General features: G+C 37.9%; 1 protein-coding gene across 15 annotated transcripts in view; it reads right to left on the bottom strand.

Annotated features, from left to right (window-relative positions):
* Nucleotides 1-778: 778 nt before the first annotated feature.
* LOC135746584 (guanine nucleotide exchange factor DBS-like) overlaps nucleotides 779-20,601 on the bottom strand; it is an 88,359-nt gene continuing 68,536 nt past the window's right edge. For 6 of the 15 annotated variants that reach the window (XM_073814212.1, XM_073814210.1, XM_073814214.1 and 3 more), the window contains 25 exons: nucleotides 20,406-20,520; nucleotides 20,203-20,322; nucleotides 17,357-17,548; nucleotides 17,070-17,261; nucleotides 16,543-16,702; nucleotides 16,037-16,089; nucleotides 15,874-15,953; nucleotides 15,580-15,646; nucleotides 14,034-14,149; nucleotides 13,780-13,849; nucleotides 13,596-13,688; nucleotides 12,440-12,532; nucleotides 12,237-12,362; nucleotides 11,898-12,119; nucleotides 10,412-10,504; nucleotides 10,228-10,306; nucleotides 9,429-9,602; nucleotides 8,706-8,798; nucleotides 8,505-8,567; nucleotides 6,228-6,302; nucleotides 5,869-5,943; nucleotides 2,795-2,904; nucleotides 2,583-2,695; nucleotides 2,215-2,318; nucleotides 779-2,123 (listed from right to left, as the gene is read on the bottom strand). In XM_073814212.1, coding sequence (XP_073670313.1) covers nucleotides 2,044-2,123; nucleotides 2,215-2,318; nucleotides 2,583-2,695; nucleotides 2,795-2,904; nucleotides 5,869-5,943; nucleotides 6,228-6,302; nucleotides 8,505-8,567; nucleotides 8,706-8,798; nucleotides 9,429-9,602; nucleotides 10,228-10,306; nucleotides 10,412-10,504; nucleotides 11,898-12,119; nucleotides 12,237-12,362; nucleotides 12,440-12,532; nucleotides 13,596-13,688; nucleotides 13,780-13,849; nucleotides 14,034-14,149; nucleotides 15,580-15,646; nucleotides 15,874-15,953; nucleotides 16,037-16,089; nucleotides 16,543-16,702; nucleotides 17,070-17,261; nucleotides 17,357-17,548; nucleotides 20,203-20,322; nucleotides 20,406-20,520 — 2,758 coding nt within the window. In that variant the 3' untranslated portion in view covers nucleotides 779-2,043. The remainder of the gene's footprint in view (nucleotides 2,124-2,214; nucleotides 2,319-2,582; nucleotides 2,696-2,794; nucleotides 2,905-5,868; nucleotides 5,944-6,227; nucleotides 6,303-8,504; nucleotides 8,568-8,705; nucleotides 8,799-9,428; nucleotides 9,603-10,227; nucleotides 10,307-10,411; nucleotides 10,505-11,897; nucleotides 12,120-12,236; nucleotides 12,363-12,439; nucleotides 12,533-13,595; nucleotides 13,689-13,779; nucleotides 13,850-14,033; nucleotides 14,150-15,579; nucleotides 15,647-15,873; nucleotides 15,954-16,036; nucleotides 16,090-16,542; nucleotides 16,703-17,069; nucleotides 17,262-17,356; nucleotides 17,549-20,202; nucleotides 20,323-20,405; nucleotides 20,521-20,601) is intronic. The other 9 variants (XM_065265194.2, XM_065265193.2, XM_065265195.2 and 6 more) reach the window with 7 other exon arrangements.

Consider the following 20,601-nt stretch of genomic DNA (forward strand, 5'->3'; position numbering starts at 1 on the left):
TACCATACGCCGATTGATCTGCGCAGTGCGGCATACAGTCGAACACGCCTTTTATTATACAGAAACTGTGGTTGTAAAGGGCGCATGACTCATGAATCGTGTGAATCACGACGCTATAAAATGTCGCGTCATATGCCAACTATAGGACAAGACGCACAAAGACTGTCACGGTCAAAGACTACATGGGCGCGGGGCCACCGAGTCGCTGTCAGTCATCTGGAAACAGACAGTGGGCGTGTCTTTAATTCAGCAGCATTTTTAACTATTATTTTATGCTGAAAATTAATTGGAAAAATAGGTATGCTTAGTTGGATGTTTCCGTATCTACAGGATTTCATTTTAAGAGATATCTAAAAAAAACACCACTGTAAAAATACCTGTAGTTATGCAGCTGTTTGCCAGTAATTTACTGTAGATTTAAATGTATGTTATTTACTGCCAACAGTTTGTTCAAAGTTAAATGAACAGTTTTTGTCAGAATAAAACTAAAATAACGCCACCATGCAAAGCAGTCTGGGAACAAGAAATCCTCATCAACCTTTTTCTGTTTTTTTCCTTCAGATTTTGAATGCTTTGCATGAAGCTGTTATTTTAGTTCGATTCTGTAAAGATAAAAACTTGTTCAAAGTTAAATTAACATTAAACGTTAACAAGCTGTTGCAAATAAATAACAAATTTAAATCTACAGTAAATTACTGGCAGTAATACTGTAATTTCTACATATTATTTTTACAGTGTAAATAAAGATGAAATAATAATGGAACAAGAATAAGAGGACTAAATGTTTCAGTGAAGTTTATTTATGCCTAAACACTTTAAATGTATTCATCTCATACAACCTCTTAAATACATATTTACACATTTACAGAGTCTAATACAGAACAATGATTTAATGCCAAATAAAAACAAGTAGAGCTAAAACAATAACATGCAGCAATGTGCCACATAAAATGTAAAAATTGACAGTGATGTTGTATTGCAAAACATGATTAAACACATTTACAATTATGCAATTTTGAATATAAAGAAATCCAGTATAATATTTAGTTAATCGCCAAAATCAACCGTTTCTGATAAATTAATGTAGACCAACTTGTTGACAGATTTTAGAAAATACTTTACTTATTGTCAATTTCCTTCTTTTATACCAATGAAATGATATATTATCATGACACAATAAATTACATTAACTAAATTACATACAATGTGAATACAACTGGTATGCTGTTACTGGAAAACTGTAATACCATGTACATGTAAGGTGCAGCTCAATAAAGTGACACATACAACAAAATACAATAAAATACAATTCATTGACACACAACAATAGTGGTCATCATATACAATATGTATATATTTATATACTGTTTTAATGAAAAACATGAGATAAAAGTTAATATCTGTACAAATCTTCTTTTACAGGAAATAATTTAAACTATACAGATTTTGATTAATACATACAGTGAATGACAGGACTTTTCACAGTCATTTCAATTGCTGGATTCAGGCATATCAAGAATATCTATCGTAAAAAAACACAATTTCATTGTCTTGCTGCTACAGCAAATCAGACAGGAGCTTATGACGGTAAGAAAATCAGACGTTGCCAAAAGACACTGGATGTAAGATCAATACAACTGATGGAGACCCGTGATGTCTACTTAAAGACCCTATTTAAATAAAAGTAATTTGTAACTATGGGCTACTCGGATGTATGACTCCTCCGAATCACAAGAATTGTTTTTGTTTTGTCATCATTTACAAAAACCATCATGCAGGTAACAGCATAATTTAAAAAAAAATGGACGAAAAGACTATTTCAAAGGGATCAAAATGTATCGCTCCACATATAAAGAAGTAAATGCTGAGAAGGACTGGACCTCTATTTAAATATCCTGAATGGAGGACACTGACTCCAGAAGTCTGTATTTTTTCTCAGCAGAAGTGATTCAATACAGTACAAGACTTGAGTAGCGTCAGTAAAAAGTGCACTGTGAGGGAGCTGCCACAAGGCGGCGCTGCAGCGGGTTCGAGCCACTGGCATCAGGCTTTGATGTCTGAGAAACTCGTGTAGGTCTCGCTACAACTGGAGGATGTGCTGAGGTTTCCAGATCCACTGCCATCTGTTGAAAATCACGTACAGTTACGTTAGTTACGATGTGATGTAGCAGCACACTGACTCAAAGCAATTTTATTTGGTGGGCGATGTGTTACCCGAGCTGGAGAGAGACTGAGACGATTTAGATTCTCCGATAAGCGTGAGCAGGTTTGCGGCAGCGACCCAGCCCTCTTTACTGGACCTCAGATTACGCACAAACCTGAATGACCACAAAACAGAGCATTAACATGAGACCAAGACAACAAACGCATACAAATGCCGTCTAATTGTATTAATCGAGATCAAAGTACAACAGGGTCACAAATTTATGTCGCTCTTCTGTTACGTAACATTTGATATTTAAAACAAATCTAATTATGGGTTCATCTGGAAATACTGTAGTGACCTGTACTGTAGTGATCTGCGTTCGCTTTCAAAGGCGAGTGTTGTCGAACTTGCATAACACTGAATGTAGGATACTTACCAACGTCCATCATCTCCCTCCTTCACCAGCTCCACTGTGTCTCCACTCTTTACCACCAGCTCCTGCGGTCCACTTTTGTCATAGTCAGCAACTACCACATACCTGCCTGGAGACTACAAACATAAACAAACAATCAAATATGAGGCTGTTGTGGGTGAAAGTCAAAAAAATTGGACAAGGGATTTTGGGTAATTGCAGCTACAATAACTCACCAGTTTCTTTCCTCCATCTTCCTCGGGATCAGAGTTCATGGGATCCTCAGCGCTCGAATAATCGTCGTTCTCCTCTGACGCATCCATAGACAGAGATGCCTTGGTGAACCCTTGAAGACGAGAACACAGGTGAACAACTTGGTGATGGTTGGGTTATGGTGATGTGGGACAAGAGAGTGGCAAACCGGGAAGATGGTGCAAGGAACTAGTAAGCTGCACACCGATATTCATGCAGTTGATTTGAAACACTCAGTATCTCCATGTGGCACAAACACAGGCAGGTGAAACACAACAAACTGGTTTCAGTATAGTTTATACTAAATTGCACCAATGATTATAGATATAATCAAGATTGAGCACTTGTATTACTATAAACATGGGTTAATGCAACACTTAATATGGCCGATCTGGAGATGGAAGTCCCGCCTTCCAGTATAATGAACCAATCAAAAATCGATTAACACTGTCAATTCTCTGGGGGATCACGTGAGACGCTTGCAAAAAAAAATCTGCCATTGGTGTAAGCAAAAAATCTTGAACATTTTTCTTAAACACTAAATTCAAGAAAAATTAGCTTACCCCATAAGCAGATTTTTTTGCTTGTTTTATGCACAAAATCACTTAAATGTGATATTTTGGTCTAAAAACTAGACTTACTTTCTTGGGTCGTTTTTCTCATTAAGTAAAAGCATCTTAATTTAAGAAATTTTAGCTATTTTTACTGAAAACAAGACAAAAATACTAAGAATGATTTTTCTTGAAAATAATTTTTTGCAGTGCAGTTTTGGACCCGCCAGTGGGTCTAGAGAGTTTAAGGGTTAATTGTGGTTTTAACACATGGTTTTAGAGATATCTGTCTTTCCTCATTCAAAAAGTTAGGAATTTAATCCTGCACGACTGAAATAGCTGCCTGGAGGCATTGCAAACGTAGCCACCGAGTGGCACGACTTTAATAGACTACTAATATTTGACTGTACTTAATTTTATTAGTGCAGTAAATACTGCACAAATTATTTTCTAATAATTTCATCTAGTATGTAGCAATGCATTCTGGGCTTGTGTTAATGTTTTAATTTAATTTTAGCTAAATTAAGGTATCGCAGGGCCGAAGTATGCTCAATTTTTTACGCGTAAACAAGGGTCCGTGTACAGTGTGTGTGATGCAATTTTTGTCATCAGAAGAGTGTGTGCGTACTGTACACGCACCACCAGATTTTTTTTAAGCCTTGTGCCTGTTGTACACATAGGTCACGCGTACGTGCATGTACAGGAGAATGTAGTATGTAGCCCAGGAGATGCATTGCATTTTGACAAACTCCGCATAGACGTACAAGTCAAATAAAGCGTTCATTATACTTCTGCGTAGGGTCTACGCTGTAGCCTTGAAGCCTTACCGTGGGTTCACACCAGCTGCGTTTGAGGCATCAAAATCGCATCAACCACACCTAGTTTGCAGCTTGAACAGCTTGAGTTTACTTGCCCGATTCGCGTGTGAAAGCCGCGCGTGAAATTCTAGTCATCAAGACATTCACGCGGAAGCTTTTGCGACTCCGCTCGCTTTATTTAATCACGTCACTACTAGAGCAAGCTCCTGATTGGTTAACGCGGCACGTTTTTCCGCCTAAGTTCAAACTTTTCAACTCGCGCGTTTGCTGCGGCAATGCTGAATTCGCGCCATTCGCGCGAACTAGATGCGCGAATGAGGCGGAATCGCGTCTAATGCGCCACACTAAACGCCACATTTGCGCCACGAGACCTCTAGACACGCGTCAACACGTCTTCACATTGACTTAACATTAAAATCACTCGCGCTTGACAGCTCTACCGCAGCTGGTCTGAACGCAGCATTAGACTAAAAGTCGGTTTTCATTCATACTTCTGCATCGTTGTTCGCGGTGACGTGCAATTACACATGCAGACCACTCGTAGGCAGTATCCAGGTGTGTAACGCACATTAGCAGAGCAACAACCGAAGAAGCAGCAACTTGCCTAGTAAACCCATTAAATGAAGAAGAAGCTTGTTTATGTTATGTGAGAAGTCAAGCATTGATGGAGGTAAATATATAGTGAATATTGTTTTAGTTTGAGTTAAATATCACCTCTCAACTTAGCCCATCTTTGTTTTTAATTTTTGACCTGATGGTAGGGGTTTTAGCAGACCAATCACAGAGCTTGCGGTGCAATGAAACGCCATTTCAATTTGGGAGCGGTGCATGTCAGGCTACGCCGCACAATTGATGCAGAAGTATAAAACCTGCTTAAACTGTGCTTTGCAAGGCTGTGCATTCGATCACGCACGTACGTTCCCGTAAAAGGCTCCTTAATCATGTCATCTATGTAGGCAGCTTACTAGTTTTAGGAATGAAGTATCTCTTGCTTGTGTACATTTGAAAAGAGAAATAAACAACCGCTTCAGGCATTGAGCTAACAGGAAGAGCTGTCTGTGTTTCATGTTCAGATGACAATGATTTTGATGATAGATTGTGAAAGGGGTATGTGACACAACCACAAACCAACACAAAAACATGTTCATGAGAGATAAATAAACATCTTTAAATGCATCTTTAGTAGTGGATAATTACGAATAACAGTGCATATAAGTGCTTGGCAGAGATAGATTTGTGGTTTCAGTAAAAGTGAATCCAGCACCGCAAACCAGCTGACAGAAACCCAAACCAGACACTCGTGCATCATTAAACTCGAATGTTTCCACCCGAAGGATTGTATTTTCTAAAGTGGATTCTCTTGCACAATCATTGCAAATTACAGTAAAATTACCGTGTTTCAAAAAAGGCTTAAATTGGGAATGTTGATATCATCCATCACTTACTGTACAAGCAATTATATGAAAGCTCAGCATTGGTTTCACATATACCTAAAAGGCATTTTTAATAATAAACAATTGAGCAGTTATGTCTAAAGCAGATGCTATCTGGCATAAACAACCACTCGCAGTAAAATAATACAATGCTTCGTAGTTAGTGCTTCCTGTCTGCGTTTGGGAGTTTGCCACGAGTGAGCAATAAAGACGACGGAGTAGTTAAAGTTCATTCCCACACCAGTCATCTAGTTACCTCTCCTTTTAGCCTGTAACAGACTAGATGTGCTCAGCCACTTCACTCGGGTAAGAGTGATGTGAGGACCTGCGTCTGCGGGAGAGGCAGCCAATAAGAACCTTTCACCGCTTTAGTATCCACCCCCATAGATCAGTTATAGCATGATATACAACTAAATATAGATTTGCATGGATTGTGAGCACATAACACATAATATCCTGTAGAAGAGCTGTACATTTGGATTTGATGTATGAATCAGATGCCACACAGGTGAAACAATACATAAAAGTAAAATGTAATGAAAGTCTATGTATTATGTACAAATAAATGCTTAGGCTGGCCATGAGTGATTTTACACGAAGGAATGCTGGCTGTACCTTTGAAGCCAAATGGCGTGGGATCGCTCTTAATCTCATGTCTTTTAGTTTTGTGATCGGGACTAGGGGGAGATCCTGGCAGCCAAAGCAAGAAGGAAAAAGGGAGAAAGCATAAGAAAGGAAAAAACCAGGAAACAAGAAAAAGACAGGGTTGGTAGGAAGGTACACACACATATGAGACATTTTTGACTCATCTTTTAAAGTTGTAAAAGACGTTTACACTAACAGTGATCTGGAGCAATCGGAAGTTATTTAAGTAACAACAACAGATAGCAATGCGGTAAAGTTGAATTACGCCGGTGATGTAATGTGGCAACTACCAATGGGAGAGGAGACGCTAATCCGCTTCCTGATAGAGTTGAAACCTAAGGTGACGTAGGAACGACTGCTATCAGCAAATAGCAGATAGAGTCCACTGTACTGTGATGACCTCCAGGAATTTAATTGCCTGCTGTGTGACCGCGCCTTAATACTGTAACCGGTGACAAGGTCTTTGACGTAAAGTAAAGTCACGACTACGTCAAGCAAGAAGACAGATACTCGGTTTCTATTACAGCTATGTTATGCTGGGTAATTCGACCTACAGTTGATATCTCATTGGTTCTAACATCCTGCTCCACAAATATTCCAAATATTTAATCGCCTCTAAATGAGTTGGATTTTGTCATTTTGTGTGGATGGACCAATGTTATATTTACGGAACACCTAAGAAAAGTAAATAAAGTTGAAACTTTTGTTTGCGAATGTGAAACTGTTGCATGCGCATTTGAAACTGTTGCGTGCGCATGTGAAACTATTTTGTTTAGTTTTGCGAGCCTAAGTGAAACTTTTGCGTGCGCGCGTGAACCTATCGCGTTTAGTTTTGGGTGCGCACAAGAAAATTTTTCGTGCGCATGTGAAACTATCTCGTTTAATTTTGGGTGCGCACGTGATACTTTTGCGTGCGCACGTGAAACTATCGCGTTTAGTTTTGGGTGTGCACGTGATACTTTTGCGTGCGCACGTGAAACTATCGCGTTTAGTTTTGGGTGCGCACGTGAAACTTTTGCGTGCGCATGTGAAACTATCTCGTTTAGTTTTGCGTGCGCACGTGATACTTTTGCGTGCGCACGTGAAACTATCCCGTTTAGTTTTGCGTGCGCACGTGATACTTTTGGGTGCGCACGTGAAACTTTTGCGTGCGCACGTGAAACTATCGCGTTTAGTTTTGGGTGTGCACGTGAAACGTTTGCGTGCGCATGTGAAACTCTCTCGTTTAGTTTTGGGTGCGCACGTGAAACTTTTGCGTGCGCATGTGAAACTATCTCTTTTAGTTTTGGGTGCGCACGTGATACTTTTGCGTGCGCACGTGAAACTATCGCGTTTAGTTTTGGGTGCGCACGTGAAACTTTTGCGTGCGCATGTGAAACTCTCTCGTTTAGTTTTGCGTGCGCACGTGATACTTTTGCGTGCGCACGTGAAACTATCGCGTTTAGTTTTGCGTGCGCACACTATAGCGTGCGCAAGTGAAACGATCTCGTTTAGTTGAAACTTTTGCTTTCACTAAACTTTAAAACAAAATCTGCACGTGAATGTTTCACGTGAGCACATGAAAGTTTCACGTGAGCACATAAAACTAAACTTTAGTTTTTTTTACTCAAATGTCACCTTAGGGGCTCGGTAAATATTCTATAGTGTTAAAAAATGTGTTGGTTCAACTTAAAAAAGTAAGTTACCACCGTTTTTCAATATTTTATGTTCTTACCTCAACTTAGACAAATTTATCTTTTTTCAATGCGTGCACTTTAAATCTTTTTACAGCACCTTGTTAATGTGTTAGCATTTAGCCTAGCTCCATTCATTCCTTAGGATCCAAACTGGGATGAATTTATAAGCCACCGAATACTTCGATGTTTTCCCTATTTAAAGACTGTTACATGAGACGTTACACGAGTAAGTATGGTGGCACAAAATAAAACTTTTGTTTGGATCCTAAGGAATGAATGGGGCTAGGCTAAATGGTAACACATTCATGACGCCCTGTACAAAGATTAAAAGTGCAAGCATTGAAAAAAGATGAATTAGTCTAAGTTGAGGTAAGAACATAGTAAAATATTTTTCCTTTAAAAATATGAGTTGAATCAAAAATGTTGTGTTAAAATTGTTTAAAAAGTTTTAAGGCAACCAGGTGACTTTTAGGTTGAACCAACATTTTCTTACAGTGTACAGTTAGCAACTACTGATGCTAATCTAGACTCATCCACAAGCTAGTTTAAAGTATCTGAGATGGCAATATACCTGGAGGACAGAGAGTGACCATCGGTAATGTTTGACTTTTACCACCAGAGGGCGATACGAGCTCTGCTGTTGGATAAATTAAGTCAAATTTGAAATGTTCATTTTAAAAATGTATAATTAACAAATTATTTGATAAATGTTTTGGCATAATTCAGTAACAGTACTGTATTTGCCAATTAAAGCCGTTTCCTACAGCTGTACCTTTTTGGCTCTTGAGGTTACTGAAGCCCTGCAGTGTAAAACGTTTTTTTGCCACTGCAGCTCTCTCAGTGTTGGGACTGGTGACAGTCTCGTCTATTCTCCACAGAAGAAAAGACGACAAAGGAAAGAAAGATTACAGGATTAGCCAGAAGAATAAGAGTAATAGACAGGTATAAGAAAATAACAGAGGGCTGAAAAGAACATCACAGAAATGCAGAAGGACAGCAGCGGACTTCTGAAACACTATGGGATTGTTTTTATTGATAGGTTATCTGAATCAAAAATATGCTGTGTCCGAAATGAAATCCATTAATGAGGAGTTTTCTCGTCAATTAACAGAAAACGTTTTTACGACAATCCATATTTCTGCTATTATCCACTAGGTGGCACTCTTATTCAATTGATAAAACTTGAGTTTACATACTGTTTTCATTCACTTATTCGTGTGAACTATATTAGTGAACTAATGTAGGGAATAGTGTATGAAAGTAGGCCTATGGAGGGTATTTTGGACATAGCCATAACGTCAACTGATTCCAAACAACATCCTGTGTAACATAAGATAATCAACATCTAATTGGTTGAAAAACTGATCACGTGACTCAGTGACTTGTTGAGAAACATTCGTTGATAATTCTGAGCATAGAGTCTGACAATGTAGTTAATAGCACCTTATTGTGTTTGTGAAGCAATATATCCATAAACTCAGGACAACTGACTGACCTTTGATCTTATCAGTGTTTTTGGGTAATGATGTCATGCTGGAATCCACTACTGTTGGGTCGGTTTTCTTCTCATCTCCCTTCTTGAGGCTCTTTGGGTTGCTCTTAAAGGGGCTCATGATAAGGGTAGTGCTGGTGGGAGTTAACTGCTCTGAAGTCTTCTGTTGACTCGCTTCTGTCACACATCAAAATCATTAGAAACATAAATGACAAACTACACATCTCTCATTTTTTCAAGTAACCATCCAGTAATAAGGCTGTAAAGTAACTTTTTTATAGAAGCAAGCATGAAATGTGATCCTAGACCACAATACCAGTCATAAGTCACACGGTGTATTTGTAGGAATAGCCAACAATACACTGTATTAGTCAAAATGATACATTTTTATTCCAAAATCATTATGAAGTAAAGATCATGTTACATGAAGATATTTTGGAAATTCCCTATCATACATATATAAAAATGTATTTATCATTAGTAATATGTATTGCTAAGGACTTCATTTGGACAACTTTAAAGGCAATTTTCTCAATATTTTAATTTTTTGGCACCCTTAGTTTCCAGATTTTCAAATAGCTGTATCTCGCCCAACCATCGTCCTATCCCAACAAACCATACATCAATCAAAAATCTAAATTGACCCTTATGCCTGGTCTTGTAGTACAGAGTCACAAATGTGCTACTGTATAAAATTGTCTTATTTTATTATTTGGTTCAGCTATACAAAATCCTAAAATAGTTTGTGCTCATAAATACCATACGTTTTGACAAATGATTAGTAAGGCACAGGGTTTTTCACCTCTGCAGGCTTTTAGCTGGCCAGTTAAAACCTTTCGGATCTCATTTACCCAAGCTGTTTTGATCTCTGGTGTCGGTGCCTGAAAATAAATAATAAAATGAAAGGGCAAAGAGCCTGTTATAGTGGATCTTTACATTCGATTACATTAACAGACGTTTTGCTTTTGACAATTAAAATAGTTTACCTGTACAATATAGACCTCCTCCCGAGAGTTGCACCAGATCTCAAATTTTTTGTTGTCACTTTTTGCGTTTTCAGTAATACCTACAGCGCTCATCTATCAGATGAAAAGACAAACATAATCAGACTATTTATCTTGAGATATACTTTACTGTTAACCACGTATACATTATTTTAAACAATATGAATGGCTCAAGCTAATCGAGTTTACATCCACGTGTTTTTATGTACATTTTGGAAGATCATACTGATCAAAACATTCACATTGATTTCTACCTTTGGCATGACCTTACTCAGTCAATATTAAAGATATCAAGGTTATATTTTCACAGCGTGACCTTTACATTATATAGGATGACTTTAAGTAGAAAACAGCAAATCACAAAAAATTACTTTAACTCATTTGCCGCCAGTCTTTTTTTTTTAAGTTGCCCGCCAGCATTTTTTGTGATTTTCACAAAGTTTCCAAAAAACTTCGAGGAAAATATTCTTCTAAAAACATATAAAAATACAAGTATATCAAATGTAAGAACAGACCCTCTGCTTTCAAACAAACAATAATTAAACAAACTAAACTAGAAAAACCGTTTTATTCTATCTATATCTTTTCTCTGCTTATAAATTCTTAAATATGTTTATTTTTCTTCAAATATAAAAATTTGTTAGCAAAAAAGCTGAAATAATTGCATTTTTGGAAACGAATTATGTTCAGATTGATGATCAGATTATTATCAGATTCAGAACGATTATCAAAACATAAACGCAGTGTAAAAGAAAAAAACATTTTGCTTCCATTTTTTTGTAAATCAGGGAAGTGCGCCATCTGGTGCATTATCGCGGTATTACAAATAACCCTAAAACCTCATCGGTAATGCTGCGTTCACACCAGTCGAGGTAGAGGCGTCAAGCGTAAGTGATTTCAATGTTAAGTCAATGTAAAGACACATTGATGTGCATCTGGAGGTCTCGCGGCGCGAATAAGGCGTTTAGCGTGGCGCGCTAGACGCAATTATGCCTCATTCGCGTGTCTAGTTCAATGACGCGAATTAAGCGTTGCAGCGGGAAACGTGCGAGTTGAAAAATCTGAACTTTGGGAGAAAAACGCACCACGTTAACCAATCAGGAGCAAGTAGTGACGTGATTACAGGAAGCAAGCGGAGTCGCTGAAGCCCCTCCCATGATGTGAATTTCCGCGCGTGACTAGAGTTTCACGCGTGGCTTTCACGTAAGAATGAAGCAGTAGACGCGAATTTGATGCCTCAAACGCGTCTGGTGTGAACCCAAAGTAACACGTTTTTTATGCAAATGTTTTCTCATTAATGACGAAATATCTCGTCAAAGGCGGGGAAAGAGTTAACTGTGTTTTCACAGGCAGGGTCTGTTTTTATTGTGACTTTATTGTGACTTGCAAATCATGATTTTTATTCAAGATTAAAGAATTTGGTCATAAATGAATATGAACTAATGTAATATTGTGTGTAATCACTTACGTTGAGCGAGTGTTTGAAGCTGTATGAAGGGGCTTTCTCATAACCCTCTCCATTCTCCTCTCGTTTCTTGCAAAACAGCAGAGCTTTCTCGTGAAGGAACAGGTGTCTCTGCATGGGCTTGAACCGCGCAAAGTCTTTTACCTTTACGTGACCCTTCTTATGCTCCGTCCAAACGCTGAAAGATCCCTGCATCATCAGACGGCCCAGATCACTCAGGTTACCCTGGAAGCACAGGTCAGGGGTAAAAAACTGTAATTTAACACCTCTTTACATTTCACAAAACTATTTTATTATTCGACTGTTAAATTAAATGGTAATCAATCTGCAGGGCGTGCTTACTTCATATCCAGTGATGGCGATAAGATGCATAGAGTCATTAACAGCCTTTAGGATTCCTAATATAGAGGAGAGCGCCTCCTGCAGGTCATCTTCAGCTTCACAGCCTTTACTGTACTTCAGAAGTTCCTGATACGCATCAACACAAATGCTATAACAACTCTCTGGGCAAATATCACATTTACATTTGAACTCTCAGGTCTTACCTTCAGTAAAAGCTGATATTTGGTTATTCTCTGAACAGGTTTGAGCAGGTACGAGTCCAAGCCAAGTTTATGTTCTAGTTTCTTTTGACACTCCTGTAATAGACATCATACATTCTTCATAGTTTTACTTTTAATACACCATATGGCTAATCCATGCATACAGTTTATGTTATTTGATCATGAGAGTGAAGTGAGACATGTTATATACGTACAATCGAAATAATGTACTAAATTACTGAAAGCAAATGACTTTTATTGTCTTGTTTTCAGTACAAATATCTAAAAAGTCTTATATTAACTCTTTCCACGCCAGCCTTTTTTTTTTTTTAAAAGATGCCAGTCAGCGACAGCATTTTTTATGATTTTCACAAAAGTTTAATGCCTTTCAGAAAATGTTCTTCTTAAAATATATAAACATCCCTGTTTACAAAAAACTCTTTTTTTATTTTTTATAACCTCTTATTTTATTTTTATATATGGGTAGGTTTCCTCAAAAAGAAAGTTTTTTGAGCTAAAAGGTGAGATGATTGCATTTTTGAAAAAAGGACTTCGGATAGGACTTTATCGATAATTAAAACATACATACTAAACATTTGACATAAGGGGTTGTTTCCGGGTTTTATAAGTTGGGTAAGAGGGTCATTTGCAGGGAAGCGTTTTCTCTTAATTGACGAGTGTTAACTTGTCAAAAGCGGGGAAAGAGTTTAGATGCATTTTCTTGATGAGCAAAATTACCTAAAAAAAGTCTAGTTTTTAGACAAAAAAATAAATAAATTTTAAGTGAATTTTTACTGAAAAGCAACATTTATCTTGAATTAAGTGTTGAAGAAACTTACCCCATTGGCAGATTTTTTTGCTTTTAAGCCACAAATTCACATAAATTGTATGTTTCTTTTGTCTAAAAACTAGACTTACTTTCTTAGGTCATTTTGCTCATCAAGCTAATACTTATATTGCATCTTTTAAAAATTGGCATAATATGTGTCCTTTAAATTTGAAATAAAACGAACTATGATATAAAAATAGTTCTTCTGCATAGAGTTTAGTACTATGTGTCACACTGCTTTTCTTTTAAGTTATAGAGGCTTGATTTATTTGCATCTGTGGTGTCAGTCTTTTAACAGTGTCTTTTATAGCATCCCGAAAGTAAGATGACCTGAAAGAAAGCGCAGTCAGAGCACTGTCTCCATAAAGACTCGGAGCGAGGCTTGTTCTGACAGTACTTCTCATAGATCTGCAGATCCGTCATCTGAAAGAAAGTAGTAAAAAAACAACATGAGTAATCCGCTCAATCACCTAATAATGAACCATAGAAACACAGGAAGTGACATCAGACTTACCCTCTCTAGAAAACACCGGCCCACCAGCTCAGGGTAGTCTGTGTACGCCTCCAACTCGCGAAGAAAAGTTCTGCAACAAATGAGATGGACAAACATTAAATACAAAACTGTGGTGCACAACACAAGCAGTACAAAGTTAATGGGTTTGAATCCTAGAGAATGAGTGTAATAAATAATATCTGCAAAATGTGTTACCGTCATGTACTACATACTGTAAGCCACATTACACAGATCGTGCGACAAGGCTCACTCACTTCTTGTGGAACTGGTATATCTCAGGCATGTTGCCAAAGAGGATGTCCTTCTTATGAAGCAACGTGTTGGGGATGAGATGAGCCATGGATGGGTTATCCATTTCTGCTGCATAGCCCTGAAAAACAATACAATTGTTAAATAATTTGATTGTTAGCATCATATGAAAATAGAGAAGTGGTTTCCAACAAGCCCGCCAAAGCACATTCTATTAATAGCCTCAATTTTAATACAGTAGTTATTTATTAGGGGTGCGCGGGGCAAAAACTAACGCGGGATTAGTTGTAACATAGTTGTTGGACAGGGTTGAGCGATTTGTTTTTTTCTGGTATTTTTTCACGCTGCCAAAAATACGATATCCTGCAAATTATTGGAAATGTATCATGTTTTTCCAGAGAGTTATTGATGAACGAGTGTTTTGGAGGCATGTAAGTAAATTTTTCATCATATGTTTTTTTTCTGGTTTCTAAGTTGGGTGTGTACGATCCCAAATCCAATGCTATGTCATTTTCATCAGTGTCTTGTTGACTAAAACATAGCATCGTTTTGAAATATGTCTGCAGCTCTTAGCAACTTTTTTGGTGGGCTTGAAAATATTTTGACCCAGCGGGGTTAATTTTAACGCTGCGTTACAACTAACCTCTCAACACTTACGATATGAAAACCGCTAACGTTAGCGTAATTCTTGCCGTTGTTTTAAATAGGCTACACACAAATGATTGCTGGCTGCCAACAAAATAAATGTGCCTGTCTTATTAAAAATCATGTGTCAAATTTATTTTTGTTCATTTCTTTAATATTGATTGAATAAGGTCACGTCTAAGATTGAAATTATAATGACATGAATGGCTAAAATCAGATTTTGATGCTTATTATCTCAGAATTTGATTTTGAAACTGTAGTATGGTTATTACAGACTGGGTCACATATAAAAAAATGTTTTGTCATAATTGTGCTGCTTTTTCTCACATATTTAGACATTTGTATCCATTTATAATTGAACTATTGTTAGAAAAGGGCTGGATGAATGAATACAGTGTGGATACCTGTCTATTATAGACAGATATATAAACAATATCCACTTCAAGTATATAGACAAAATAGTATTGAAGTATTTGCCTGCAAACTTAATTTTTAGCAAGTGTTACAACTAACCCCCTGCCTGTTACAATTAACCCCACCTATGGGGTAAGTTGTAACGTTTGCACTTCTGTCACATTTGGTGTAATTGTCCAAGAATGGTAAGTAATAGAAACACACTTCAAATGTTCATTTGTAGCAGAGATCTGTGTGTTGCTTGTGTAAAAATAAAATTCACTTAAAACTCAAATATTTTTTTAACGACTAAGCCAAAACCAAAAAGCGTTAGGTTGTGCCCCGCTCTCCCCTACATATTTTTTATATTAGCTTGGCTTCTTTTATATATGTTATCATTTTAAACAATAATAAAACATATCAACAAGTAAAACAAAAAAGGTTTGAGTAGACTTTATCCTAAAAGTTAGACCCCTGTCAAAGAGTGATGGCAAAGCTATAAGTGCAGCTCACCTCCAACACGCACAGCAATTCCTCCACGTAAGCTCTCTCTGTCTCCAACAATTCATTCATCACGTGCCTGCAAATATCACACAGGACACAATCAGCACTGTTTATGTAACATTCAAGCATTTGTCTACAGACATAGCAAGGCATTGATGCAGCTACATTCTTAATGTATAGCCAGAGCACAACTGACCTACAATCATATATATTAAAAGGCATAAACTGGGCAGTGAGGATCTTCTGTAAAGCTGCTTTGAAATGTAAAATCGACTATTTAAATATCCGGGACACGTCACTGACCGTCTGAGCACAGCAAAGTTCTCCTCTTCGTCAGAGACAGATGGTTGTCTACTGCTGTCATTCAGCAAGTGTGAATCCCCCTGTAAATGCACACGCAAAACACTTTAATCCCTGCACATAAGAAGAAATTACAAAAAGCATTTTCCCAGAGAGGAGAACCTACTTTTCTGCAGTTTCCGTTGATGATGTCACCCTCTATAGACTTCTCCCTATGAACTGCGTAAATAAATAACATTTAATGTTATGTATACAATGGTTTTATTGTGACCTTGTCTTTATGATGCTCAGTAAAACGATGTAAAGAAATAATGAACGTATGCAATTCTCCATTATGGACACTAGATGGCAGCAGAATCAACAAAGCCACAGCTATTGTGCATAAGTGACCCAAAGAAGCCAAGCACGACTTTGTGTGTGTGTGGGGAGGTGGACGGGGACATTAAAAGGACATATAGACAACCGCACTGCGGTCGAGAGAAGCTGCTATAGTCATGTACAATATACTGATATAATAGAGTTCAAATCTATTCAATTATTTAGTTAATTCCTTTAGATGTTTGTTTTGTACTGTAACTAAGGACCAATAATTCTGGATCGGGAAAGTTTGTATTATTTGTTCACTTGGCTTAAGCTTTAACCCCCACACTGAATTCAAAGCATTTCATTTACTTGGAGAGGGGAGGGGCGATTTAATGATGGCCTCCGGACGCGGGGCGACCGGCTGCACGGGCCGCGTTTGTTTGGCTGCTAACTTCTTCAGGCTGACCCTCCTCTTCTCAAACATCTCCTGCATGGACGTCTGCTTCTGAAACACTCGGTCCACCTGATCCTGTTTAAAATATTTAGTATACAATAGCATTAGAAATACTGAAGCTTTATACTTATACAGGGGTGTTCAAACTTCAGCAAGGACCCCCACATATGAAAAACCTTCAGCGAGGGACCGCTTTCCTAAAATTCATATCCATATTTTGTATATAATTTGAAATGTTCTGGGGACAGACCCCATTTTGAAAACCCATGTACTTATATATGCATATTTTCTCTATAGCACTACATAATACTGAAATACATGGTTAAATTATCATTGTACGTATTATTAAATGTTCTCAAATTGATACAATTGAATCATTTGATAACAAAACCATTGTGTTTTCTTTTAATGTATTAACAGATTATCTGATTCATCGGTTTACCTTGAAGTCTTGTGTGAGCACTGATTCGTAATCCCTCCAGATTCCATTTAAATCGGTCAGCTTGTGCTGATTGGCTGTATCCAAGTAGCGCTCAATTTCTTGCAGCGCTGACTCCGCCCCATCCTGCGACTGACACTTATCCACAGGCTGAGATGCCAGCAGGTAAATGCCATCGTCGCACCATTTAGTGGCCTGATGGTGACGGAGAGATAAAGTGTTTTTTAAATCCATGTCTATTAAGTTTGAGACCACTTATACATTTTTATATGTAAAATGTGCATGTCTACCTTCTCTAAACACTGATGTAGCTCCATGGCTTTGAGCAGATGTGCTTTCTTGGCCTTCAGGACAACACTGATTTCTTCACACACAGCTCGCAGGTCAGAGCATTTGGGAAGGATGGAGTCCACAGCGTAATGAGATGCTTCAATGAGCCGGTCCGCATCACTCACTAGAGACAGCGCCAGGTCCAACACCGCCTACACATAAACACAAATAATTTAATATATATATGCTTTTTACTGTGCATACATGCTCCACAGTCTCCTTGTTTCAGTGGGGTGATTTATCATTTCGCCCCTCCCTTCTCCCCCGGCCCAGTTAAGGACATGCGGGTAATTTCAGAAACTGCTGCACTCAGCAATTTAAAAACACACAGTTTGACTTACATATATAAAGAATATGTATGTACAAGCATTAGTTAATGCATCAGCTAACAATGAGCAATATATATTTTTTTAGCATTTAGGGATCTTTGTTAATGTTTGTAAACGGCAAAATGATTATTAGTGCTTTGGATTTTGAAAAATATATTATTAAAGGAGACATATCATGCTAAATCCACTTTCTTAGCTCTTAAATGCATTTTGTTGTATATTTGTAGTGTTTATAAGTACATACAAGTTGAAATTAGTCTCTTCAGGTGCTTTGTTGATATCTTTATATTCTGTTTTAATCATATTTTCCAACCTGTTCTGATTTTTCTATTATCTATTACGTTTTTTGAACAATTACGTCACAGTATTTGCAGCGGAACTGCCAAATAAGGACATCGACTCCCAGCCCAACACTACGAGCAATCCGCCATTTTCAATTTCTCGCTGCGATATTGTAGTCCAAGCTCAAGGATGCAGAAGTTACGAGAGAGTAAATCAAACAGTTCGGTTGTTGAACCTGTGCCTGGTTGAGTTTTATTTTTCACGGAAATGTCATTTTTTAGTGCGCGAAGCACTTCAAGGAAAACTATTTCACCAACCTCCACCAGTATAAAGTAGGATTTGCCGATAGACTTCGTCTGATTGAGGGGTCAATTACTTCTACCTTTGGAGACGACAAGCAGAGCACTTCGGTAAGCTGTAAATAACTTTAAAAACAGTAAAGTACACGGTTGTCATGGTTTAGCAGTGCTGTTTCTCAATCCGAAGGCTGCAGCCTGCGGATGTCGCATGTGGTCATCAACCCGGGATTAAGTTATAGCATATTACAACAACTTACAATTAACTAAGAATGATAGTCAACTATATAATTGTTAATATTCTGAAATAAGACAGCCGGCATTAACACACCATTGCGATACCTCCATATGAAGACGTTGTTCTGCAGGTTCGTCGTCTTCATTTTCATTGGCGCGAACATATAAGGCTGGATGGACAAGTCTTCCGTTGTTGACATTTTGTGAATAACGAGTGAATAAAAAGTTTCTGTGCCGCTAGATAACCGTATCTCTGCTATAAAACTACAAAAATGGCCGAACGGGGTGGAGTTTAACCGAGTGTCACCTCTGCAACCTGGAGAGGGGGCAGGGTATGACGTGCATTTAAAAAGACAGTACCAAAACGAGTGGCTCTCAGATGAATCAAAATTTCGCTTGCATATACATTATAAGTTTATGGGATGTTTATTAGCTGATGCTAATACCAATATTAAATTTCCCGTAAACCCCCTTGATAAACAGATAAAACGAAAGAGGGAAAAAGTGGGCGTGGTTTGTGTTTTCCACTGTGCTTTGGCTTTAGAAAAGTAGGCGTTTCATTCAGAAAAGGAACTCGCAGCAGAGGGGGCGGAGTTAACGAATGCTCCCACCCAAGTCAATTTCGGATTTTTTTTAAATTAAGAAGTTTAAATTCAGGGCACATGAATTTCAATAAATAATGTTTTACACAGATATAGTGTTTTTATATAGAAACACTGCAATATTACATTAAAAAATAAGTCAGTTTTGATTTCATTGGGACTTTAAGGGGACACTCCACTTTCCCCTTGGCCCAAATTACCAACATCCCCAACATCCCCTTTGGGATCCTCTGAAACAGCAAATTCTGGGGTTAAACCCTGGGTGTACTCTGTTTTTATTTTCAAACGCACAGCCTAAAGTGAGATTTATAGTCGTACGTATGTTCTGTGCCATAGTAGGCTATGTGTAGACCTTACGCAAGACTATAACTTGCACTATACACGTGCGCATAAAGGGACACTCTGGGAAATTTTTTTAGTCCCCTAGAGTTAAAAATTTGATTTTTACCATTTTGGAATCCATTCAGCCGATCTTCGGGTCTGGCGGTACCGCTTTTAGCATAGCTTAGCATAATCCATTGAATCTGATTAGACCATTAACATCGCGCTCAAAAATAATCAAAGAGTTTTGATATTTTTCCCCATTTAAAACGTGACTCTTCTGTAGTTGCATCGTAAGACTGACAGAAAATTAAAAGTTGTGATTTTCTAGGCAGATATAACTAGGAACTATACTCTCATTCTGGCGGAATAATCAAGGACTTAACTGCCGTAACATGGCTGCAGCAAGGCGCAATGATATTACGCAGTGCCTGAAAATAGTCCCCTGCTACTCGGTCTTAGTACACGATGTAACTACAGAAGAGTCAAGTTTAAATAGGAATAATATCAAAACGCTTTTTTAGCGCGATGCTAATGGTCTAATCAGATTTAATGGATTACGCTAAGCTATGCTAAAAGTGATGGATTCCAAAACTGTAAAAATCAAATATTTAACTCTAGGGGAGCTGGAAAATGAGCCTATTTTCAAAAAAAGGGGAGTGTCCCTTTAGGATTAGCCAATGATTAATACAATGCTGTGCGCAAACCTGTCATCACACAGCAGCAGTTTAATACTTACACATGTTCGCTCTTCATGATTGGTCAGCTCTTTCAGGATATGTTCAGCGTGGGCGGGGCTTATTCCTACATCAGAGAAGCCTGTCAGTCTGTCATACACCAGATCTAACTGAGGTCTGACCTACAACAAAGAAAAACAATTGCATTACCAATGACTGCTCAGACACACACGACACACACAAATTTTAAACTCCTGTATCTCACCTCCCTGAAGTCCTGTTCAAAATGCCTCAGTTGCAAACACTGCTCCAGCTTGGTTTGATGTTTGTCCCAAAAATCATCAAACGCCGTTTCCGTCTCATCTAACTGACCAAGCAGCCTATAGAAAAACATGTTCATTGTAACATCTTGCAAAATGTTTTTTTTATTCAATCATGTCATTTTTTTGACTCCTTTCAGC

The sequence above is a fragment of the Paramisgurnus dabryanus genome, chromosome 4 (assembly GCF_030506205.2).
Source record: "Paramisgurnus dabryanus chromosome 4, PD_genome_1.1, whole genome shotgun sequence".
Lineage (NCBI taxonomy): Eukaryota > Metazoa > Chordata > Actinopteri > Cypriniformes > Cobitidae > Paramisgurnus > Paramisgurnus dabryanus.